Here is a 24,641-nt window from a genome sequence, read left to right as displayed (position 1 = left end):
CTGGGCACTGGGCAGGGAGGAAAGTGACCTGTGCACAGCCCTGGCCAAGAACCCTGCAAAACTCAACAGCTGAAAAGTCTGTATTTTAATCACAAACCACTTTCTCTTTAGGTAAATGCTTCCCCCTATTTTATTTTTTTTTTCCCTTAGAGCTGACTGTATTTTATTTTTTTTTTCCTATTAAGCAAGTTGTAGCCTGGGAATATGGCCCCTCTCTTGATTTTTATTGTTGGTACCGGTTTTTGAGATCTCTGCACCGAGTCAGCTGTGGAGAAGCAGGCTGGCCAGGCAAAGCACCAGTGCCTCTACTCTTCAGTTGAGAAAATGAAGGAAAATCAGAAGTGGAGGATCAGAAATGCTTTCCCAGTCTGTGTCTCAGCCGGTGACACCGCGTTCCTGTGTGCTTCAGACCAAAGCCCTGTTAAATCCTGCTGGGTGTAGCCCTCACCTCCAGGACTTAATGACCACAAACAGGGCGTTTGGACTGTGGCTTCGTGTCTTAAAACCTGTAAGGTTTTGCCCTTGCTCTTTATATTGAAGCTCTTCCTCAGAGACAGTGCCTTCTAATCTCCAGCCCAAGGTTAGCCAAGGCGAGTTTCTCTTCTGCGCCAGCTGTGTCCTTCAGAGGAAATAGAGATTTTTCGCTCTCCTCGTTGTTTTGCATACTTTTTCTAGAAGTGACCTAATTACTGATTCCTCTAATTCCTACTTTTCTACCCAAGGTCACTTTTTCCTGCTTCTCTGATCCCTCTAGTTCTGTCCAGGAATGGTGAATTCCAACCAGGAAGGCAGGAGAGGGGACACGACCCGCAGCAGATGAGGCTCTGCCAGTATTTTCCACAAGAGGCTGCCTCTGCTGGAATTGCTTTGCCTGATAAATCCTGGGATCTCACTTGTTTCTCCTCGGGACTCTTTTCTGCTGTGGTTTATGGTGGCCACAAAATAAACAAGAAACCCTTGTCTCCTCCTCGTGTTTCCAGCTGATGGGCATGGATTGGATTAGCTTGTTTAAAAAAATTCATCGACCCCTGATGGTTAATTCCCTGTTGCTTCCGTCACACGCGGTTTTCGAGGGCAGCCAGTTTTCAGATGTGACTTCACGGTCTCCCTCCTCCTCCGGGTGTTGGTGGTGTCTGCAAAAGTATCTGCTGCTGGTCAAAATGAGGGTAAAGCACCCCATTTTGTGGAGATGGCTGCGTGGTCTGGGTGCTGTTAGGAGAAAGCGTGGGTTGAGGCACTGGGGAGAGCTTGGCAGCCCCACTGCCCTCGCGCTGGGAGGGTGCAGAGAGGACGCTGGGGCTCGGACTTGGCAGCGAGGGTGTTTAATACCAGACTCTCCAAACTCTGCTTGTTTTTCATGTCCAGACAGTGCCTGGGAGGTGACCTGCTCCTCCGGCCAGGCTGCCAGTCGTCATACCCACTTTTCTTCCTTCTCAATGGGCTAGTTCTCACTTGCCTCTTTGTCCGTAGACTGTAAATCACGTGGGATAATACCCCCTTTCCCAGCAGCACCTACAGTGCTGGTGTAAGAGCACAGAGACCCAGCCAGGGCTGCAGTGCAGTAGCACAGCAGAGTCACCTTGTTCTTTCCCCCCTCTCTCTCCCCTCAGGATGTGGTGCAGGAGGCTGGGGTGGCTCTTCAGGGCACCGTCCCACCCCAGGGGAAGCACAAGACCTGGCTTGCCGTGGCTGCCCCGTGACAGAAGGACCGTCCCCGCTGCTCCAGCTCGCTGCCACCACACGGCCCCAGAGTCCCTCAAGTGTGCCTGGCAGTTACATGGTGACCATCTAGGTAGGTGCGTTGGGGGTGTGTGTCCCTGCTTTCGAGTCTGTTTGGGGAAAGGAGGGAGATTTTCCTGACCTTGTTCTCCAGGAGCGATTTATTTTGTTTCTTCTGAAATGCCTGTGTGAGGGGGATGCACACTGGGGTCTGTTTTGTCTTCCCTTTGGGAATTCCCAAAGGCAGGACAGAGCAGGTTTGTCTGCTGATAGACAAGGCAATGCCAAATCAGAAATCAAATCAATTCCTGAACAATAATTGCATTTGAGCCTTTCCCTGGCAGTCCCTTGTTTCCTGTGTGGTGCTGTGAGCTCTGACTCCAACGGGGACAGCGGGTCCCGTGTGTGCCCTGCTCTCCCACCCCCACTTGTGCAGGTTTTCCTTAAAACACTGATGCTGAAATGCAGTTGTTAGAGCAGGTTTGGAAGCAGCCTGTCTGTGTGCCTGGATGGAAAGGGGTATCAAACACTGGAACAGGCTGCCCGGGACGGTGGTGGGGTCACCACCCCTGGAGGTATTTAAAAGCTGGGCAGACGTGGTGCTGAGGGACCTGGGTCAGTGGTGGGCTTGGCAGAGTTGAGTTGACTGTTAGACTCGATCTGGAAGGTTTCTTCCAACCCAGGTGATTCTATGATTCTTAGAAGGGAGACCATGGCAAGATCATTGACAGACAGACCTGAGGAGGCTGAGGGGAGACCTTATTGCTCTCTACAACTCCCTGAAAGGAGGGTGTAGAGAGGGGGGGTCGGTCTCTTTTCTCAAGTCACAGGCGACAGGACGAGAGGAAATGGCCTCAAGTTGCACCAGGGGAGGTTCAGGCTGGATATTAGGAAAAATTTTTTTCACTGAAAGGGTTCTCAGGCATTGGAATGGGCTGCCCAGGGAGGTGGTTGAGGCACCATCCCTGGAGGGGTTCACAAGATGGGTTGATGTAGTGCTGGGAGGGATGGTTTAGTGATGATGCTCCTTGTTTGTTGTGTGGGTGTCTATTTTTGTCAGTTAGGTTGACGGTTGGACAAGATGATCTTTAAGGTCCCTTCCAACCTAGAAGATTCTGTGACCTTCTGTGAAGATACTCTGCTGGGTCTTCATCATGTGCCACCTTAATTTATGTACTGAGCTGCCAAGTCTAACAGCCTCTGCTCCCTGCTGTGGGTGGGATCCTAACCTGTGGGCTCTCAGCTTCAGCTCCTGGCTTTGTTTTTTCTCTCTGTTCACCCTGAGGCATCCTTGGATCCTAACCTGTGGGCTCTCAGCTTCAGCTCCTGGCTTTGTTTTTTCTGTTCACCCTGAGGCATCCTCCTTTCTCCCTCTTTGCAGAGCTCAGGTACGCAAACACCCTGATGCGCTTCGATTTCGTCTGGCTGCGGGACCACTGCCGCTCGGCCTCCTGCTACAACGCCAAGACCAACCAGCGCAGCCTGGACACGGCCAGCGTGGACCTGGCCATCAGACCCAAGGCCGTCCGGGTGGACGAGACCACACTCTTCCTCACCTGTAAGTGGCAGAGTGACGGTACCCTGCGGGTTTTATGGGCCACCGGCTGGGAGGGAGCCTCCCAGCTGGATCCTGCTCTGGGAGAGGGCAGCCTTGTCCCTAAATCAGCAGCTGGTTTGGGCAGAGAGAGCTGTAAGCAGAGCTCAAACACTGCTCCTCTGAGCAGTGCTGTTACTGTGAACATGCCTCAGTCTTGAATTTTTGTCTGTTTTTCCTCCCCCCAGCCTTTTTTGGGTAGAGATGTGTATCTTCAGGGTCTGGGTGTTTCAGTGGTTGGTTTGAACACCACAGCAATGTGGGTGGTGAATGGATTGGTCAGGAAACTGTTGTTTTCCTGACCCTGTCCTATTTGAGCTGCTGTCCCTGATCTGAATTCCCCTCTTCTGTCCTTTCTCCTCAGCTTCCCAGCTGCTTCCTACCTTTTGTTGTAGCTTAGCTTTATTTATGGCCTTGATTTTGGTGCTTTACTTCTCCTTGGAGTCCTGTCACTAGAACAAAAAACCACTGAAGGAGAGACACTGAGCTCTGAATTAGGAGTTGTTGCAGCAGGGGGAACTTGTGGCCTTAACCCGATAATATTTTGGGTGGCATCAGGGTGCAAAGAGCCTGTCACCAGGCAAAATTAAAAGGGTGAGGGCTGTCCCAGGCTGAGCAGTGACCAGGATGTGGGGCTGCTCGGTGGGATTGCGGTGACTGTGACCCCTCTCCCCCACCGAAGGGCCGGACGGGCACGTGACGCGCTACGGGCTGGAGTGGCTGGTGAAGAACAGCTACGAGGGGCAGAAGCAGCAGGTCATGCACCCCCGGATCCTCTGGAACGCAGACATCTACCGGCAGGCCCAGGTGCCCTCTGTGGACTGCCGGAGCTTCCTGGAGACAGACGAGGGGCTGAAGGAGTTCCTGCAGAACTTCCTGCTCTACGGGATTGCCTTTGTAGAGAACGTCGCTCCCACCAAAGAGGACACGGAAATCTTGGCAGAAAGGATCAGCTTGATCAGGTAAGTGGGGCTGCCCTGGGAGGCCACTCTCAGCGTTGTAGAGGAGTCATCACGGGTTGGCTGTTATTTTATTTTTGTTTGGAAATGTGCTGCTCTTTTATCCCTGCATATTGTGCAGCATGGCCTGGTTTGTGAACAAAATCTGGGTCTTCTACAGCCTCTGGCCAGTCCGCTTGAGCTGAGATGGAGTATTTCACTGAGGATCTCCTCTTTTTAGAGGAGAGCCTGGTGTCACTAAATTGTGGAGCTGCCTCAGGAGCCTGTGGTGACTTTTGTGATAGTGGGACCGTGCACAGAGGAGTGACTGAAGGAAGCTGCCTGTCTGGGAAGGCTTGGGCTTTGCAGAGAGACATTTCCTGTTATGACTTGAAAGGTCAGGAGGGCAGCCCTGGCCCTGGGAGCCAGGCAGATCAGAAACAATTTGTAGCTCTCACTAAAGAAAAATATTGAGAAATGTTTCTTCTGTGTTTGTTTAAAACACACCAGCAGCCTGGCAAGCTGGGCTCTCAGCTTCAAGATGTATCCAAGCTGCAGGAACAGTTTAACTTCCCTTGGGCCACTGGAAGAGGAGGGATTTCTTTTAATGAATAGTTGCTCCAAATAGAAATGAGGGGCTCTGAGGAATAACCAGCCAACTTTTTCCTCCGGGTACGCTCACCCTGAAGCCCCTGAGTGCTGTTTGTCCTTGTTTTCTCTCTGTTCCCTTCTGTGTGTGTTTTAGGGGAGAGATGGGGGAAAATGCAGGATCCTAAGAACAAGAAATGGGACTACTGGGCAACCCTGTGGTGGTACAAGCAAGAGCCAGTTGTGCTCTGGCACCTCCTCGTGTTGCTCAGTGGCTTCCTTGATTTGACTGGGGCTGGTGTTTGGTGTGGAAAGATCATCTGGTTTTGTGGAGGGGAAGCAAGATTGATTGCCATCAGTCTTTTGGGGAGGAAAGAGAGGAACAGAGTACTACAGGAAGCATTAGAAGCCCCATCTCTGGACAATGTGAATTTTGTTAAGTTGTTCTGCTTTATTAATTTACTCAGTATATAGAGTGGATCTGTTTTACCACCCTGCTGACCCCCACAGTGCTCCATGGTGATTGCTCTCCTCTCTTGCAGGGAGACCATTTATGGCAGAATGTGGTACTTCACCTCCGATTTCTCCCGGGGAGACACAGCCTACACCAAGCTGGCTCTGGATCGTCACACAGACACCACCTACTTCCAGGAGCCCTGTGGGTAAGGGCTTCTGCTGCTTCACAGACACAGAGCCATTCACAGTGATGCTGTTTCTGGCAGCACAGCTTCATGGAGAGAAGGACTTGGGTGTTGGTGGATGAGAAGCTCAACATGTGCACTCATAGCCCAGAAAGCCCCCACACCCTGGGCTGCATCCCCTGCAGCATGGCCAGCAGGGTGAGGGGGGGATTCTGCCCCTCTGCTCTGGGGGGACACCCCCAGTGCTGCCTCCAGCTCTGGGGCCACTAACTTCAGAAGGACATGGAGATGTTGGAGACCAGCTGCTTCCTACCTTTTGTTGTAGCTTAGCTTTATTTATGGCCTTGATTTTGGTGCTTTACTTCTCCTTGGAGTCCTGTCACTAGAACACAAAACCACTGAAGGAGAGACACTGAGCTCTGAATTAGGAGTTGTTGCAGCAGGGGGAACTTGTGGCCTTAACCCGATAATATTTTGGGTGGCATCAGGGTGCAAAGAGCCTGTCACCAGGCAAAATTAAAAGGGTGAGGGCTGTCCCAGGCTGAGCAGTGACCAGGATGTGGGGCTGCTCGGTGGGATTGCGGTGACTGTGACCCCTCTCCCCCACCGAAGGGCCGGACGGGCACGTGACGCGCTACGGGCTGGAGTGGCTGGTGAAGAACAGCTACGAGGGGCAGAAGCAGCAGGTCATGCACCCCCGGATCCTCTGGAACGCAGACATCTACCGGCAGGCCCAGGTGCCCTCTGTGGACTGCCGGAGCTTCCTGGAGACAGACGAGGGGCTGAAGGAGTTCCTGCAGAACTTCCTGCTCTACGGGATTGCCTTTGTAGAGAACGTCGCTCCCACCAAAGAGGACACGGAAATCTTGGCAGAAAGGATCAGCTTGATCAGGTAAGTGGGGCTGCCCTGGGAGGCCACTCTCAGCGTTGTAGAGGAGTCATCACGGGTTGGCTGTTATTTTATTTTTGTTTGGAAATGTGCTGCTCTTTTATCCCTGCATATTGTGCAGCATGGCCTGGTTTGTGAACAAAATCTGGGTCTTCTACAGCCTCTGGCCAGTCCGCTTGAGCTGAGATGGAGTATTTCACTGAGGATCTCCTCTTTTTAGAGGAGAGCCTGGTGTCACTAAATTGTGGAGCTGCCTCAGGAGCCTGTGGTGACTTTTGTGATAGTGGGACCGTGCACAGAGGAGTGACTGAAGGAAGCTGCCTGTCTGGGAAGGCTTGGGCTTTGCAGAGAGACATTTCCTGTTATGACTTGAAAGGTCAGGAGGGCAGCCCTGGCCCTGGGAGCCAGGCAGATCAGAAACAATTTGTAGCTCTCACTAAAGAAAAATATTGAGAAATGTTTCTTCTGTGTTTGTTTAAAACACACCAGCAGCCTGGCAAGCTGGGCTCTCAGCTTCAAGATGTATCCAAGCTGCAGGAACAGTTTAACTTCCCTTGGGCCACTGGAAGAGGAGGGATTTCTTTTAATGAATAGTTGCTCCAAATAGAAATGAGGGGCTCTGAGGAATAACCAGCCAACTTTTTCCTCCGGGTACGCTCACCCTGAAGCCCCTGAGTGCTGTTTGTCCTTGTTTTCTCTCTGTTCCCTTCTGTGTGTGTTTTAGGGGAGAGATGGGGGAAAATGCAGGATCCTAAGAACAAGAAATGGGACTACTGGGCAACCCTGTGGTGGTACAAGCAAGAGCCAGTTGTGCTCTGGCACCTCCTCGTGTTGCTCAGTGGCTTCCTTGATTTGACTGGGGCTGGTGTTTGGTGTGGAAAGATCATCTGGTTTTGTGGAGGGGAAGCAAGATTGATTGCCATCAGTCTTTTGGGGAGGAAAGAGAGGAACAGAGTACTACAGGAAGCATTAGAAGCCCCATCTCTGGACAATGTGAATTTTGTTAAGTTGTTCTGCTTTATTAATTTACTCAGTATATAGAGTGGATCTGTTTTACCACCCTGCTGACCCCCACAGTGCTCCATGGTGATTGCTCTCCTCTCTTGCAGGGAGACCATTTATGGCAGAATGTGGTACTTCACCTCCGATTTCTCCCGGGGAGACACAGCCTACACCAAGCTGGCTCTGGATCGTCACACAGACACCACCTACTTCCAGGAGCCCTGTGGGTAAGGGCTTCTGCTGCTTCACAGACACAGAGCCATTCACAGTGATGCTGTTTCTGGCAGCACAGCTTCATGGAGAGAAGGACTTGGGTGTTGGTGGATGAGAAGCTCAACATGTGCACTCATAGCCCAGAAAGCCCCCACACCCTGGGCTGCATCCCCTGCAGCATGGCCAGCAGGGTGAGGGGGGGATTCTGCCCCTCTGCTCTGGGGGGACACCCCCAGTGCTGCCTCCAGCTCTGGGGCCACTAACTTCAGAAGGACATGGAGATGTTGGAGAGGGACCAGAGGAGGCCTCGGAGATGCTGGGAGGGCTGGAGCCCCTCTCCTGGGAGGGGGGGCTGAGAGAGTTGGGGGGTTCAACCTGGAGAGAGAAGGCTCCGGGGAGACCTTGGAGCCCCTTCCAGTCCCTCAAGGGGCTCCAGGAGAGATGGGGAGGACTCGGGATCAGGGAGGGGAGCCATGGGACAAGGGGAAATGGTTTTAAACTGAAAGAGGGGAGATGGAGCTGAGATGTGGGGAAGAACTTGTTTGGTGTGAGGGTGGTGAGAGCCTGGCCCAGGTTGCCCAGAGAAGCTGTGGATGTTGCAAGGCTTAGCTCCTCCTGCACCAAGGGTCCCTCACCAACTCTTGGACAAAGCTGCTGCAAAAGTTTGCTTTGACTCAGTCCTTCTGACCTGGAGCCAGCATCTCTCTGGCTGGCTGAGCCCTGTTACCGGTGGCCTCCAGGGGAGGAGGGAGACCAGCCCCAGCACAGCCTGGGGTCACTGTCTGCCCTCCCCAGCCATCAGAGGTACCTGCTGTGCTCACGTATTCTCTGTGCACTCCCTCTGCTGTGGTTCCAACAGCCTGGGTTTGTGTTTTGGCGCAGGGTGCAGCCCTGAAGGTACTCAAAAACCAGGCTTCCCCCAGCCCTTCGAACTTGACACCTGTATGTGCTTTTAAAAGCAGTCTGTAGCTTGTTTCCCAAATGCTGGTTTGCAAACTGCTATAGCCTCTGGGCTGTGAGTTTCATACACAGCTGGAGAAAGGCAGGCAGCAGCCGTGGTCATGGTTCACAGCGAAGTGCAAGAGATTTAGGCTTAATTTCTAGCTTCTTTTTTTTTTGTCCACTTTCATCTCAGTCAAGAGGGGGATTGTGGGGAAACAGCCTTGGGGGGAGCCCATGGAAATACTGTGATCTGCTACAGAACTAGGGCTACAAAGGAGTCATCCAGCCCTCCCCTCCTGCCCTGGGGCAGGATCAGCTCCTCCTGAGTTGACTTGCTAAACATCTTAATGGGAAAGGCGTGTGGTGCAGAGCTGGGAGAGCAGGGGAGGACTGAGGGGGAGGTCTGGTGGGATCAACGTGGATTTCAGAGCAACCCTTCAGACCAGGGAAGGTCTGAGCACTGTCCTCTGTGCCCAAGCAGGCAGGAAGCTTTTGGGTGGTGGTGGTTGTTCTGAAGCAGTTCGGAGGCAGGAGCGAAGTGAAGGGGTTTTATTGTGCTCTGTGGGGCTAGAAGTTTGTGTGTAAAACACATGCTTTGGGGCAGATCTCCTTGGTTTCCATCTTTTCAGTGAACCCCTGTGCTTTCATGACCTGCACAGTGTTACCTGCTTGGCTGAGTTGTTTGAGGAGCTCCCAAAACCAAATTTAAAAAGCAATTGGTAATCAGAACTTCAGCCTGCAAAAGAGCTTTGATTAAGCTGCTGGGTGCCAGAACTGTAGTGCTCCTTAGCTATTTTTATACCTTTCTTTGCCACTTGGAAGGGTTCCCTTCAGGTAGGTGTATTCTCATCTGCAGCCAACTGAAGTATATCAAGCAGTGACAGTAAATTAGTGGGGTGAAGTATTAGTGCTTGCAGTTCTGCAAAATCCTAGTTGTACAGGAAGAACATGAATTTCTGGCTTTCCTGAGCCCCCACCTCTGCCAGAAATCCCTTCTTCCCAGGCTGTTTCAGACTCACTTCCAGATCTCCTGAAGCAGTCTTTGACCTGCTTCTAGATGAAATGGGGGGTTTTTCAAGAAAGATGTGTTCGTTTGAGTGTCTGCTTTCCCCCACTGAAATCGGCCAAATCCAGCAAGTCTCGACCTGCTTCTAGATGAAATGGGGGGTTTTTTGAGAAAGATGTGTTTGTTTGAATGTCTGCTTTCCCCCACTGAAATCAGCCAAATCCAGCAAGTCTCAAGTTAAATTATTACAAAGACTAGAGGATAGAAGCTCCCCAAGCTGTGGGAAAGGCTGCAAAATTATCTCACTCGTCAGGTCCTCCCCAAGCTGTGGGAAAGGCTGCAAAATTCTCACTTGTCAGGTGCCAAAGGGCCTGCCCTCAGAAGGGGGTTTCTCAGTGCCCTGAGCTGCTGGAGAAGGGTTTTGCCTTTGAGGTGTGGAGGTCCCACAGGCACTCCTTTGCTGCAGTGCTGGTGGAGTGACTTTGTAAAATTCTCCTGGAACTGTTGTGGGTAAAAGGAGTATTTGGAGCACCCAGGTGAAAAGGTGAGAGTGGAGCAGGGAGCTCCTGCCACATCCTGTGCCCTGGGACTGGGTCAAGAGGCCCCAAAGGGAGATCAGAAGGTAAAGGCTTTCCCAGAGGGGTCACAATTAATTCTCTAACGAGTGAAGTTGGCAGCTGTGAAAATTGGGAGTAGGTGGCTCAGGGCAGCTCCTGAGTGTTTGTTCCTAACAGTGCAATGCCTCCTTGCTTGGGTGAAGGGAAAGGGAAGCTTCAGAGAAGGAGTAGAAGGACAAAAGCAGAGATGGTTGGCTTCCCACTGGAGCAGGGATGTCCCTGTAGGTGAGCTGCTCACTGGGGACTCGTCTCCTCCCAGCTTTCCAGAGGGTTTTTAAGGGCCTTGAGGGACCTCTCTTGTGGGACATCAATGAACAAGAGTCACCCTTATAGTTCCTGGAGACCTCAACAGCACAACCAGCATTTCTTTAACTGTCCTCTTGTTCTGAAATGTTCTAGGGGGCAGCTCCTGAGTGTTTGTTCCTAACAGTGCAATGCCTCCTTGCTTGGGTGAAGGGAAAGGGAAGCTTCAGAGAAGGAGTAGAAGGACAAAAGCAGAGATGGTTGGCTTCCCACTGGAGCAGGGATGTCCCTGTAGGTGAGCTGCTCACTGGGGACTCGTCTCCTCCCAGCTTTCCAGAGGGTTTTTAAGGGCCTTGAGGGACCTCTCTTGTGGGACATCAATGAACAAGAGTCACCCTTATAGTTCCTGGAGACCTCAACAGCACAACCAGCATTTCTTTAACTGTCCTCTTGTTCTGAAATGTTCTAGGGAAGTTAGTTTTGTGCTTTTGAACCTCTGTGTTTTATTGCCTGGATGGACTTTGGATGATGTCAGAGAAGGAGTAGAAGGACAAAAGCAGAGATGGTTGGGTTCCCAGCGGAGAGGGGATGTCCCTGTGGGTGAGCTGCTCACTGGGGACTCCTCTCCTCCCAGCTTTCCAGAGGGTTTTTAAGGGCCTTGAGGGACCTCTCTTGTGGGACACCAATGAACAAGAGTCACCCTTATAGTTCCTGGAGACCTCAACAGCACAACCAGCATTTCTTTAACTGTCCTCTTGTTCTGAAATGTTCTAGGGAAGTTAGTTTTGTGCTTTTGAACCTCTGTGTTTTATTGCCTGGATGGACTTTGGATGATGCAGGCCTGATCCTACACCCCCTGAAGCCTCCCAGACTCGTGTCACTTGAGTTGGGAGACGGTGCAGGCAGTTAGTTGCCTTCTAAAAAAGCAAAATGTGTGAGGCTGGGCCTGAAGACGTGGAAGGTACGGCCATTTCTTGCTGGTCTGTCTCCATTCCTTGGGAAGCCTTCATAAAGCGGGAAGGGTGGTGCATCCATCTACCTCTGCCTGGCTCCGTGGGCGATGCCGTCTGTCCACGGGATGGGCAGCCAAGGATTTTTCTCTTGTGCTCTGTACCTTAATTCTTGTTTCTGTCGCTTGTGCAGCATCCAGGTGTTCCACTGCCTGAAGCACGAGGGCACGGGCGGGCGGACGCTGCTGGTGGATGGTTTCTATGCAGCAGAGCAGGTCCTGCGACAGGCCCCCGAGCAGTTTGAGCTGCTCAGCAAAGTGCCCCTGAAGCACGAGTACGTTGAGAACGTGGGCGACTGTCACAACCACATGATCGGAGTTGGGCCCGTCCTCAATGTCTACCCCTGGAACAACGAGCTCTATCTGATCAGGTAACATCAACCTGAGGTCTCCTCTCAGGGGGGAGGAGAGGGCATTGTGGCAGACGGTAGTGGTTTTCCAGAAGATATTTTAAACTAAAAACCAATGTATGTCTGAGGGGCAGGGGTGAAACCACAGTAAACGCCCTGCGCTTCCTTTATCGGAAGTGTCAGAACCACCGATACAAAGATGGGTGTCAGTGCTGAGCTTTGATTTTTTCACTCCCTTCATCCTCCCATCAGCTCCGTGCCCTCATCTCCCTTCGTTTGAGAGCCAGGAGAATTCAGCCCTTCCCTGGAGGAGCCCCTAGAAACCAGCCTTGCACAGAGGAAACGGGGAGAGCGCAGGCTGGTCCCCTTCCAAAGGAAATTTGGGTTGCTTTCTGAAACTCCAGCTTGCCCTGGTGCAGGAGGCTGTCCAACCTCCTACTTTTGGGGTCTTTTTCCCCACTTTTCTGCACAACCCTGGGTCTTGCCTGTTGCTGTGGCATGTCCTGCCATGGAAAACCAGCAAGAGTTTTACACTTGACAGTAAACTCCTCCTTCCTCCCAGTGTTGGAGGACTTTCAGGAGACTACACACTTGCAGTGTAACCTCCATAGACATCTCTGTCGCCTCCCTTAAATACTGACTAATCCTATGGGAATCCCTCTGGCAATACCTGGCTGTGCTGCAGGAGCTGTGCGGGGGGGTCTCTTACCTCAGCTTTTCTTTCAGGTACAATAACTACGATCGGGCTGTCATCAACACGGTGCCGTACGACGTGGTGCATCGCTGGTACGCCGCGCACCGCACGCTCACCGCCGAGCTCAGGAGACCAGAAAATGAGCTCTGGGTCAAGCTGAAGCCAGGCAAGGTGGGACTTGGAGCTGGGAGGCTCCTGTGTGTTCGGTTCAGGGAGGGGGACAGGGTGCTCCTTCAGATGCCAAGGCCAGTTGCCGTAAATTCTTCAGGCAAGCTCCGTGTGCTGCACTTTTCCTCTTTATGGCTGTTCTAAGGTGCCCTGTGTTACAGTACTGGTATCTGGTGGGTGTGTTCCTACTGTCCTGAAAGAATATGAACTTCCAGATAAGGCAGAAATGTTTAATTCAAACTTGGCTCAGAGAAAAGTTAGTCCTGAGGAAGAGGAGGAAGATCTTTCCAGTCTCCAGTAACAACCCTTGGAAGTAGAGAGGTTGGGAAGGGAACATTTAACTTTTTCCAGAAGAAAACTCTATTTTGATGGAAATATGAAGGTGTGGGGAGCTGAATTTCCATCTGTTGAGAGGTTATTTTTGAGCTTTTCCATTGCCAGTGGATGAAGGAGGCCGACACTCTCTTCACTCTCCCAGAAACGGCTGAGGTGCCGTAGCACACCTTGGTACTGGAAGGAAAAAGCTCTGCCCAGGATTTGAAAGTTGCTGCTGGGTGCAGCTTTGGGGGAGCTTGAAGAGCTAGAGCCACCCGTGTAGAGTTGAAGATATTACGTGTGTGGCCACTTCCTTCAGCGGTGCCCACTGGAAGGGATTTTGTTCCTACAGGGTCTAGATTCAGCCTGAGCCCAAGTGAAATGCCCCAAATGAGCCCCAAAAATGAAAGGGTCCAGCAGGGAAGATGGTCATATGGGATGGAGCCCCTACACCTCTCTGTTCCCTGGGGGAAAAGTGACACCCTGGAGGCTGAAGGTGGCCAGTTTCTGCCCATCTATTGCCCAGCCTCTCCAGGAGAAAAGCAAAGAAAGAGCCCAGAGCTATTTCTGTGCTGCACTGGCTGGTGTGTCTGACCTTGTGGTTAAAGCAGCTGAGCAGAACCGCTGGCTTTGGGTGAAACAGCTGTGCTGATTGCACAGAACATCTGGCTGTGGTCTCACGTGCTGTCTCTGGTGGTGGTGAACAGGAGGGGCCATGCCCTTCCAGTCTGGAGGGATCTCCAGCCCCAGGACCTGTCCTCTCGGAGGCTCCTGGCCCTGCCTGCAGTGGTTGATCTTCTGACACCTTCCTCTTGCCCTGCAGGCACTCTTCATCGATAACTGGCGTGTCCTGCACGGGAGGGAGGCCTTCACGGGGTACCGCCAGCTCTGCGGCTGCTACCTGACGAGAGACGACGTGCTCAACACGGCGCGCTTGCTGGGACTGCAGGCTTAGCCCCCACCACCCCAGGGACCTCCAGCCCTGCCGTGGGGGGGTGTCACACAGACCTCAGACACCTCCACCCTTTTCAAGCCGTTCTCGGTGGAAACCAAAGGTTACGGGAGCTTTTGGGGACCATGTTCTGCCTTCGAGCGTGGCCAGCTCTTGCTGTCCCTGCATCCAGCCTGGTCTTTCCAGTCTGTGTGTCCCAGCTCTGCTGGGTCAGGGTTAATCCCACCATGGGACTGTTCTCCCAGCACCTACTGAAGTGTTCCTCCAATCAAGTGCCTTCAGGATTTGAAATATTTGTGGTTTTCCCTGTTGTTCAGCCTGTCTGTCAGCTGGCCGGTCTAGGTGGGGTGTTTTTAGCAGAGCAGAATGGAAATCTCTGGGGTCTTGTCTCACCTCAGGCTGGACTTTAACCCTTGTAGAGAAAACGCAAATCTCTGGTGCCTATTTGATGAAAATACCACTACTCAGCGTGAGGGCTGTTGGTGTATTTCAGTGAATTCTTTCTTAAACATACCATGTGCCCCTGTAACGGTCACTGACAGGAGCTGTGCTGCCTGAGGGGTGCCCTGGGAGGAGAACCTGGCTACAGCTAGGGTGTTTCTGAAAGGTTTGGGTTAGGAGGGAAGGGGGAGGTAGCAAGATCTGTGTGTTGGGAAGGAGATGACAGTCAGATGAGGGATGTATTTCAGGAGTTTCTTTGACTTCCAGTAACATAATGCCGTTTGCACGGGGTTTGTATCGAGGGCAAAGGCACAGCAGCCACAATATTTGCTGACAAATTTCCTTCTCTGCCTGCTCTTTCCTCTTTTTCTGAAGAAGGAATCTGTGTTGGGGCATCTTTAACTGGCTGCTCCGTGAGGCTGTTTTCCCCAGCACGTTCTCCTGCCTGTAAAGGTCACACGCACAGAGGTGCCTTCCAGCTGCTGGTGGCTGCGGCGCAGACTGGGCCAGCACGTTCTCCTGCCTGTAAAGGTCACACACACAGAGGTGCCTTCCAGCTGCTGGTGGATGCAGCGCAGACTGGGGTCTGGCAGGTTGAAGGGCCACAGGGTAGGGAACAAAAGCAGATCCTGTCGTTATTGGAAAAGTTGGAATTTTAGAGCCAGGAGGGGATTTTAGGATGTTTGTTTTTCATTCTGCCCTATCTTTGGGGGTGTCCACTCCTCTGACCAGACTTTAAAGCAGGGCTGGTCCCTTTCACTCCTGGCTTCCCCGTGCAAGCAGGATGCTCTCGTGTCAAGGTGCTAAACTTGCTGCCCTCAAGCAGGATGCTCTCGTGTCAAGGTGCTAAACCTTGTTTAACCTAAATCCTGAATATATAGATCCCAGTGCTGAGAGACACTCCTGAAAGCTTCTCTTCACGGGGTCGTAGGTGCCTGCTGCTCTCCCTCGTGGGGTTTCCCCCTGAGAGGGGTGTCTGAGGGAAGGCTTTGGCAGGAGGCTGTTGGTCAGAGGAGGTGAAAGGCCAGAAGTGGTGGCCGGTAACACAAGTGTGGGGTGAGCTGTCTTCTGCTGGGTTCCTCTCCTGGGGCCTGAGAACTGAGGCTGGGCATCCCCTGGGCACCCTGCAGCACACATCCTGTCACTGTCCATAGCAGGCATTTCATTCATAGCTTCCCCTGAGGTGCCCGTTACCCGGCACAGCTTAGGGGGGAATCTTTGTTGATCATGTTGGAGTAGTGAACCCTCCCCCAGACCTGCTCAGATGCTCCAGGGCTGGTTTCAGCCCGTGCTGCTGGGTGAAGCTGTGGCCTGGAGCATGGTGGAAAAGCAGGTGACAAAAAACAACCTTTGTGTTCGTTCATTCATTCTCTGACCAGTATTTGAAACCCTTGGGCAGGGGAGCCCTCTTTCAAATTATTTGAGGTTATTAAGGGTTTCCTGAGCTCTTTTTGCCTCCCTGTGCCCTCAGGCCATGAGGGAAAGTGCTTGGGTCATGTGGAAACCTTCCCTTAGCCACTGAGATGGGCTTTACCTGCCCTGGAGGAAGGTGACCTTCCTCTCCATCAGCTGGAAGGTGAGAACGTGCCGCTGCCCTGAGCTGGGACATGTGGGACTATGGCCAACCCAAGGGAGAACCCACCAAAGTGTATCAATACCAGACTTGTCATGATCCCCTGGGCACCCTGCAGCACACATCCTGTCACTGTCCATAGCAGGCATTTCATTCATAGCTTCCCCTGAGGTGCCCGTTACCCGGCACAGCTTAGGGGGGAATCTTTGTTGATCATGTTGGAGTAGTGAACCCTCCCCCAGACCTGCTCAGATCCTCCAGGGCTGGTTTCAGCCTGTGCTGCTGGGTGAAGCTGTGGCCTGGAGCATGGTGGAAAAGCAGGTGACAAAAAACAACCTTTGTGTTCGTTCATTCATTCTTTGACCAGTATTTGAAACCCTTGGGCAGGGGAGCCCTTTTTCAAATTATTTGAGGGTATTAAGGGTTTCCTGAGCTCTTTTTGCCTCCCTGTGCCCTCAGGCCATGAGGGAAAGTGCTTGGGTCATGTGGAAACCTTCCCTTAGTCAGTGAGATGGGCTTTACCTGCCCTGGAGGAAGGCGACCTTCCTCTCCATCAGCTGGAAGGTGAGAACGTGCCACTGCCCTGAGCTGGGACGTGTGGGACTATGGCCAACCCAAGGGAGACCCCACCAAAGTGTATCGATACCCGACTGTCGTGACGTAGGTGCCTTTCTGCCAAGGGCTGTGGTCTTCAGACACCACCTTCTCTTCTGAGCCAACTCCGAGCCAACACACTCCTCCGGGTGACCGTGTCATCCGTTTGGGGGGAAATGTTCACCATGAATGTAGAAGAACCACGTTTCCTCAGAGATATTATTGAAATGAACTCAGCCCCCTCCCGGCCCGACGATAAGGTGTGGGGTGGGGAGAGCTGTGTGTAGCCCTGTGCCCCCCTCTCCCCCCACCCAAGGGGGCTCAGTTCTTCACAAGCAGCTTTTTTTTTCGATTCTTTAGCCAATAATGGAACTGACCCAAGGGGGCTCAGTTCTTCACAAGCAGCCTGTTTTTTTCCGATTCTTTAGCCAATAATGGAACTGTTTCCTTCCCCTCCCCACCGTGCTGGGGAGCCCATGTACGTGTTTAAGATGTTTTCCAAAAGTAAGAAATCGCGTCTTCAAACACATGATTTATAAAGGGGTCAGCTTAACAAAAATCTCTATTTCAGGCAATGATGAGCTTGGAAATCAGTCTGTATTTACCCTTCAGGGGTGGAATAAACGTCAGGAGCAGTGACTGATCCATCTCCCTTGGCTTCTCGTCCTTCCTTCCTCCCTTCACTGGCCGCACGATGGCAGAGGAGGCAAGAAATTAGTATGAAAAAGTCAACGGCAAGTCCCAGCCCCGTGTGGCGTCAGAGGGAGTGGTGGTGCTGCTTCTGGCTTCTGTTCTGCTGGGATCTCTCTCTATATATAGATGCTATATTTTCCTTTTTTTTTTTTTTTTTTTTTTTTGAGAACTCCTGGAATTGCTCTTCAAAACCCCTGTAAGACCATGGGTGTTTTCAGAGGGCTGTGGGATGGGGGTGCCCATCGTTGTGCCAAAGAAGAGGGGAAAGAGGAACGGAGGTGGGGAGAGCATGGGGGGTGATCTGAGGGTGCATGGAGAAAATAGAGCTGCCCCATTTACCCTCCAGTGCCCCCCACATCCCTCTGGCTGGCGTCTTGTCACCCTGTGGGATCCCTCTGGGTGTGCAGTGCAGCCCCTCCTTCAGCTTTTGGTTCCCCCCCCGGGCCCCCACTCCTTCAGTCAAACCAGAAACACCCCACCACCACCATTTACCTGCTGGTGGCATCAGGAACCCCCACTTGCCCTCCAGTTTGCCCCAGAGTGTTGTGTTTTCCTCCCAGTTGCTCCAGAGCCCTCTGTTTGGGTCTCAGGATCCTTTTTCCTCCTTGGTGCTTCCCCCCCTGAAGCCACCCCAGCAGAGGGACAGCCTGGCTTGTCACCAGGTTTGCTGCAAATCACCCGGATAAAGAGCATACATCAGCTTTTTCCTCCTATTTTCAGGTTTAATCTCGATTTTCATCTTATTTCTTGTCCTTTCCATATATGTTTGCAGCCACTCGTGTGTACATTTCTGCACTGTGTAAACAACTGCTTGTCCCTTAGCGCGGCTCCAGGTGGGGGGATTTGAGGGCAACTGGGGGATAAAAGGGCAGCCTTTTCCCAGGAGGGGGTTGATGAATTACAGGTCTATAAAAAAATCAGCCTCGGAGCTTTCCCCAGGGAAGGGAAAGGTTTTGGTTTTTTTTCTGTGCAGAGACTGGAGGGCAGTGAGTACCAGGGGTGGGAAAAGCAATAACTCACAGAGTTCTCTGACACATCGTAGGGTGGGGGATTTTTCCACTATTCCCAGTGTGGTTTTTTGAGGAGGAAGCCAGAAGGAAACCGCTGCGTCCCAAAATGAGGTGATCCGCAGCAGGAAAATGTACTGTTCTACCTCAAATGTGCTGGCTCTTCCCAGGCTGAAAGCAAAAGGAGGCAATTTTTCTCTTTCCAGCTTGTCTTCCCCAAAAGCTGGGGAAAACTGGGCAGGTTTGGCCACGGGCAAAAGTGTTGCAGAGCGTGTTGGGTGGCAGAGACGCTGCCGGAGGTGGGGATGCCCCGGTGTCTCCTCAGGGTGGGGGTGCTCAGTGGAGGGGGAGGTGTTTGTCCTGTGGCTGCCAAATGTCAATGAATTCGGATTTTGTGGGCGTGACATTTCGGAGGCCGAGTTTGTGGGACACGTAGGGGTGGGATGAGGGGGGGGCGGTTTTAAAGAGGGCAGATGGAGCTGAGATTGGGGAAGAACTTGTTTGGTGTGAGGGTGGTGAGAGCCTGGCCCAGGTTGGCCAGAGAAGCTGTGGCTGCCCCATCCCTGGAGGGGTTCAAGGGCAGGTTGGAGGGGGCTTGGAGCAACCTGGGCTGGTGGGAGGTGTCCCTGCCCAGGGCAGGGGGTGACACTTGGGGGGCTTTAAGGTCCCTTCCAACCCAAACCAGTCCGTGACTTTATCTTAGAGGAACAGGGGTTTCCCTGAGCTAGAGAAAAGATGTCTTGAATTTGTCTGAGCTCTTCCCTGAGAATGGGTCCCTGCTGCCTCTCACCAACAGCGTGGGGGGTTCGGTGTCACCTTTGGGTGGTAAATGCCAGCCAGACACGTCACCTCGCCATGTGCAGGACTCTTCCCCCACCTGATTGAGGTGACAACGGCCCCAGCCACGCTTGGGGGCAGGAAGGAGGGGGTGGGAGCCAGGACGTGTCTCGTCCGGAGCCCGGCACTTCAGGGGTGTCACGGGGGCTGCTGTAAAAGGTCATGTTTTAAACATTAATGCGTTTGTAATCCCTGTTTGTTACTCCTGGTGCTCGGCAGGTCCTTATGCCGTGGGGTTTCTCAGGCTCTGCTGCAGATGGAGTTCTTGAATTCCTAATTTTTCACGTGCTGATTAGCCTTGTCCTGCTGGTGCTCTGGGAGGTCCCCATCTCCGTGCCAGGCGGTGGCTTCCCCCCCTCCAGACGGGTGACGCTGCCTTTTTGGCCACGCTGGGCCTGGTTTGCAGCCCTGCTCCTCGCACCCTGCGCCCTGGCATCGCCCCCGGCTCCCAAATAGCCTCCTCGTGACAGTGGGCACAGGGACCCCAGGGCAAAGCAAAGGTCCCGTGTGGGCAGCTCGGGTGGAAATGGTGTTTCTCGGGTATTTCTGCGGTGGGTGCTCAGCGATGGTGAGCGACACCATTTCCTGAGTGTTCAAACAACTCGGGGAGCAAAAGAAGCATCTAAGGAAAACCCCTGTGCCACTATGGCTTTATTTTCAGAAATAACCACAAAGGTGTGAAGGGGCAGCAGGATGTTTCTGTGTCGGCCCCAGAAAAGTACCCAGGAAGGGATCTTCTGCCTCCTGGGAGGCTGCTGGAGGTGCGGGGGGTGAGGGTGAGCCCATCTGCTGCAACTGCAAACTCTGTTTCTGAAGGACCTTTTCAAGGTGGACGTTGGTGGCTCTGGCCAGCTGCAGAGATCTGCCCCGAAATCCTGGCTCTTGTCCCCCAAAGCTGACCCACAGGGATGTCCTCCTATGGCCAAGGGGAGCCACTGGAGGAGAGAAAGGCTTCTGGAAGCGCACGAGGACTTGTGCAACACGAGCGTTGGGTCCACCAGCCCAAAACAGGCCGGGGTGATGGATGCTGCCGAGCGCTGTGCCCAGGGTGGGATGTCCTGAGCCTTTTGCAGAGCAAACCCAAATTTTGTGGTGCTCCTCAAGAGGTTTGGGGGTGGGAGAGGAGACACCTGGAGATACCCGAGCTGGCCCTGGGCAGAGGGAGGAGGAGAGAACGTGCCAGAGCACGGCTGGAGGGGACTGGGGTGGGTGCCCTGGCCATGGGGGCACACTAAGGGGGTCTCGGGAAGGAGAGTGGCCTTGGGGAAAGAAGCAAAAAAATCAGGTAAAATGCCAGCCTCTGAGATTGTCCTTGGTTCCCAAACCCTTATAGATTGTCCCTGCCCTCCAGAAAATCCTTCATCGACCTCCTGAAATATCCCTGCCCCCCCCATCCTGCTCACCCCCCTGCTTGGGGACCACCCCTCCAGCCTCCCCTCTGGAGGCTTCCCATGTACCCTCATCCCTCCTGCACCCCCAGGGCTGGCTGCACCCCACCACCCCAGTCCTGGGGTGGCATGAGAGCAGGTACCATCCCTGAGGCTGAAGAGGGACCTCAGAGGCACCGTGGTGCAGCCGGACTTCTCCAGGATGGGCTTAAATGGTTAAAAGTTGTGAGTCTGGCGCCTCCGGCCACTGAGCTCCTGCTCCGGACGGGTCTTCATGCAAATTTTGAGGTGAGCACAGATGCTGGGCTTCCTGCGCTGGTGTCAGAAGCGAGCTCCTGCTGCTACGGCTTTATCAGCACCGTGTCATTTACCACCGGTGGGCTCTGGCCAGCCCGCGGAGGGAGATAAGGGCAGGGTCTGATGCTGATAATGAACGCACGAAAAGGCTTTCTCTGGGTCACGACGTGGGTTGGAAATCACAAACTCAGCCCTGGGAGGGCGATCACAACCCCTGGCTGTGCCCCTTCCCCCAGGGGAAGAAAAATTATCCCTGGGGCTGATCAATGGGGGGTTTCCCAGCCCAGGCAGCTCCTGCCAGCCCCGGGGAGGGAGAGCCTGTCACTGCCAGAGCTCAGGTCCCCATAAATCACCCCAAAAATGCAGACGTGGCTTCTGTGCATGTTGCTGAGACGCCTGCCAGGGCTGGGGAGGGGAAGGGGCAGCCCCCGCTCTCGCCCCACTGGGGGGACGCTGGTGCTGATCTGCCCCTGCCCCTCCTTGGCAGGGGGAACCCTGGCTGTCCGGGTCCAAATCCATCAGGATTCGGTCAACGGCACCGTGGGACAGTCCGTGCTCCTGCCCGTCTCCTACACGCTTGATGGGGCCTCTCACTTCCCACTGTCCTTTCGCTGGATGTTCCATAACTCCTTGAATGTGATCATCGCCTGTACAGTGCAGACCTGCTCCCTGGATGCCGGGGGGGCTCCCAGCAACTGCTCTGCAAAATGTTTCCCTGACTCCACGAAACGTGGCCGTGCTGAGGCCTTCCCCAATAACGGGTCCCTGCTGCTGCGGGACCTGGAGCTCAGTGACAGTGGGGTTTATGTTGTTAACTTCAAAGACCCACCCCAGCGCTGGCTTGAACTGCTCCCTGGATGCCGGGGGGGCTGCCAGCAACTGCTCTGCAACATGTTTCATCCCCTCCATGAAACGTGGCCGTGCTGAGTTCTTCCCCAATAACGGGTCCCTGCTGCTGCAGGACCTGAAGCTCAGTGATAGCGGGGTTTATGTTGTCACCTTCAAAGAGCCACCCCAGAGCTGGTCCATCACCCTGGCCGTGCACGAGCAGCGTTTCCTCCCCGAGCACCCACATGAGGGTAAGTGTAAGGTCCAGTGTGGTCTGGGAGGGTCTGGCAGGCGTTGAGGACCCTCAACTGCTCTGCTCTGCTCGGGGATGGCATTGTACCCACAGGAGATGTCCCGTGTGTCCCTGGGGGAGGTCAGAACCCCGGGAGAGGCAGAGCGGGAGGGAAGGTGGGGTGTGCATTGGGGTCTTGGGAGCAGGATTCATCCCCACGTCAGGCCGTGGCCGATGCAGCCCCAGGGCATCGCATGGGAGGAAGGCTCCACAGCAAAGCATGTCCAAGAGCATGGCCTTCTCCCACAGACCCCGAGTTTGGAGGAGGAGGAAGAAGAGGGTCTGCCTCTCACATCCCCTGCTACATCTTCGGAGGCTGCTACTGCTTCATCCTGCTCGTCCTGCAGCTGCTCCTCCACCTCCCACGGCTCAGGGTGAGCACACACCTCTCCGGGGAGGTGACTGGGGCTCTGGCATCCCATGGGAAGGGCAGAAACCCCGGGGATGGAGCTGGCTCCTCTGCAGGGGCTGGGGACAGCCCGGCTCCACGCCAGGGAGGGCATTTACCTTTGGTGAGGCTGCTCCCAGCAGCAGACCCTCTCCAGGACCCACTGGAGAGAGACAGCGGGAGCTGTAGGATGAGGGATGTGGTCAGCTCTGGTCTCCCACAGCTGCAGCCTGACATTTTGGGGTAACTTCTGCTTTGTGCCCACAGCCCAGCTCCTGGCAGGCGTCAGACACCGAGTCCCGCTCAGTCCCGGACACCGAGCGCCGGCAGAGACGGCCGCAGCCCGGAGCAGCTCCGTTGCGGGGGTGATGCTGCTCCCCAAAGCCTTTGGGCACTGCTGGAGAGCAGCCGGGGGATGTGGGGGAGCAGCAGGAGGTGGGACCCCAAGGGGGAGTTCATTACTGCAGTGTCTGTGTTAATGAAATGCACTGAGCTCTTTCCTGAGCCTCCTTTGCCTGGTGTCTCACTCTGGTCCTTCCCTGGCTGCTGGAGCACCCCGGGGCTGGTGAAGGCGGTGGCTGTCCTGCTGTCCTGCTGCAGAGGGACCCTGCCTCGCCTGGTGCCACCTCCCGTCTCTCAGCACTGGCAAATGTGCCCGGGAGGTGCCCGACGAGGCAGAGGGTTCCCCAGTATAAACCAGTCTCCCAGTGGCCCCACTCGACTGGCTCAGCTTTTCCCCCAGGCAGTGGCAGCCCCCCTGACCTGCCCCTGGGGACATGGTGGAGGGTTCCCTGTCCCCATCCTCTGTCCCCCCAGGGGCTGGGGTCTCCCCCCAGTTCTGCCCACCCTGGCACAGCCCCTGAGGGCCAGCCCCGGTGCGGATGCCTCTGCAGCACTTCGTGTCCCTTCTCCACTCTGGGGAGGGCAAGGTGACCTGTTTGTTGTCAGCCACACACCCCTTCCTCCTCTCCCTGCACCCAGACCCCCCCTCTCCCTATTCCCTGCCCCCTCCCCAGCCACACAAACCCCCTTCCTCCCACAGCCTGCTCCCCCCAGAACCCGGGGTTGTGTCTGCACCATCACTTTGGGCCCTTCCAGCAGCCAAGCCAGAGGGGAGATCATTTCCCCAAAGCTTCTGGTGAGCCCAAGGTGGCCAAGGCCAAGGTTCCCCTCGTGTTACCAGGGGAGAGGAGGTGCCCCCCACACCTCTGGCCGTGGTGGGGGAGCTGAGAGGGGTGCGGGGGTTGGCAGCCCAGTCCCCACTGCAGCCCTGGCTCCCCCAGCACTGACTCATGTCCCTCTGTGGTGGCCACCAGGCTGTGATGGCTCAGCACCGTGTCAACCAAGATGGAGTTCAAGCAGCCAGATGGGGCTCTGCTTCTGCTCCAGCTGCCTCTGGGAGGGGGAGGCTGTGTGTGAGGGGGTCCAGACCCACCACCCCGCTCCCCTCCTGGCTAACGGGGCACTGGCCAGCATTAACGGGGGAGCAGGAGCTGAGAAGGGCAGCCCTGAGGAGCTGGCAGTGCCCCCCACACCTCTGGCCGTGGTGGGGGAGCCAGGAGGGATGTGGAGTTTGGCAGCCCAGTCCCCACTGCAGCCCTGGCTCCCCCCCCACTGACTCATGTCCCTCTGTGGTGGCCACCAAGCTGTGATGACTCAGCACCGTGTCAACCAAGATGGAGTTCAAGCAGCCAGATGGGGCTCTGCTTCTGCTCCAGCTGCCTCTGGGAGGGGGAGGCTGTGTGTGAGGGGGTCCAGACCCACCACCCCGCTCCCCTCCTGGCTAACGGGGCACTGGCCAACGTTAATGGGGGAGCAGGAGCTGAGAAGGGCAGCCCTGAGGAGCTGGCAGTGGGGCTCAGGGGGCTGGTGGCTCCCGGCCATTGAGCTGTCCCCTTGCTCCCATGTTGGCAGCTCACTGCCCCCCTTCTTGAGGCTGGGTCCCCACATCCCCAGCGGCAGCAGGTCCCTGGCGCAAGCGCTGCCACCTCAGGGCTTCCCCTGGCCCTGCTTGGGGAGAAGCTTTGTCCTCTCTGCAGCCATGGAGCCTTCTTTCCTCTCTGGGACCTGTCTGCAGCCTTGTCTGCCTGAACCGTGCCTGCATCCCTGCCTGCTGAACTGCATCCCTGCCTGATCAACTGCATCCCTGCCTGCATCCTTGCCTGCTGAACCGCATCCCTGCCTGCATCCCTGCCTGCTGGGACCTGCCTGCATCCCTGCCTGATTAACTGTGTCCCTGCCTGCTAGGACTTGCCTGCCAAACTGCAGCCCTGCCTGCAAATCTGTCTGCTTGCCTGCAGCCTTGTCTGCCTGAACCCTATGGGCTGGGACCTGCCTGCTCGGGGATGTTCATGTCTTGGGGAGAAGCTCTGTCCTCGCTGCAGCCATGGAGCCTCCTTTCCTCTCTGCCTGCTGGGACCTGC

At 54.6% G+C, this 24,641-nt stretch overlaps 1 protein-coding gene across 1 annotated transcript; it reads left to right on the top strand.

The window, feature by feature from the left end:
- Positions 1–1,611: 1,611 nt before the first annotated feature.
- Positions 1,612–14,367, top strand: TMLHE (trimethyllysine hydroxylase, epsilon). The gene is made up of 7 exons (XM_014956044.1): positions 1,612–1,792; positions 3,101–3,277; positions 3,996–4,275; positions 5,382–5,501; positions 11,536–11,772; positions 12,478–12,616; positions 13,752–14,367. Exons 1-7 carry the CDS (start codon positions 1,612–1,614, stop codon positions 13,881–13,883), a joined length of 1,266 nt encoding a protein of 421 aa, XP_014811530.1. The 3' UTR covers positions 13,884–14,367.
- Positions 14,368–24,641: the final 10,274 nt, after the last annotated feature.

Source organism: Calidris pugnax, unplaced genomic scaffold, assembly GCF_001431845.1.
Source record: "Calidris pugnax isolate Ruff unplaced genomic scaffold, ASM143184v1 scaffold281, whole genome shotgun sequence".
In the NCBI taxonomy this organism is placed as follows: domain Eukaryota; kingdom Metazoa; phylum Chordata; class Aves; order Charadriiformes; family Scolopacidae; genus Calidris; species Calidris pugnax.
This window is presented reverse-complemented; position numbering and strand designations above follow the sequence as displayed.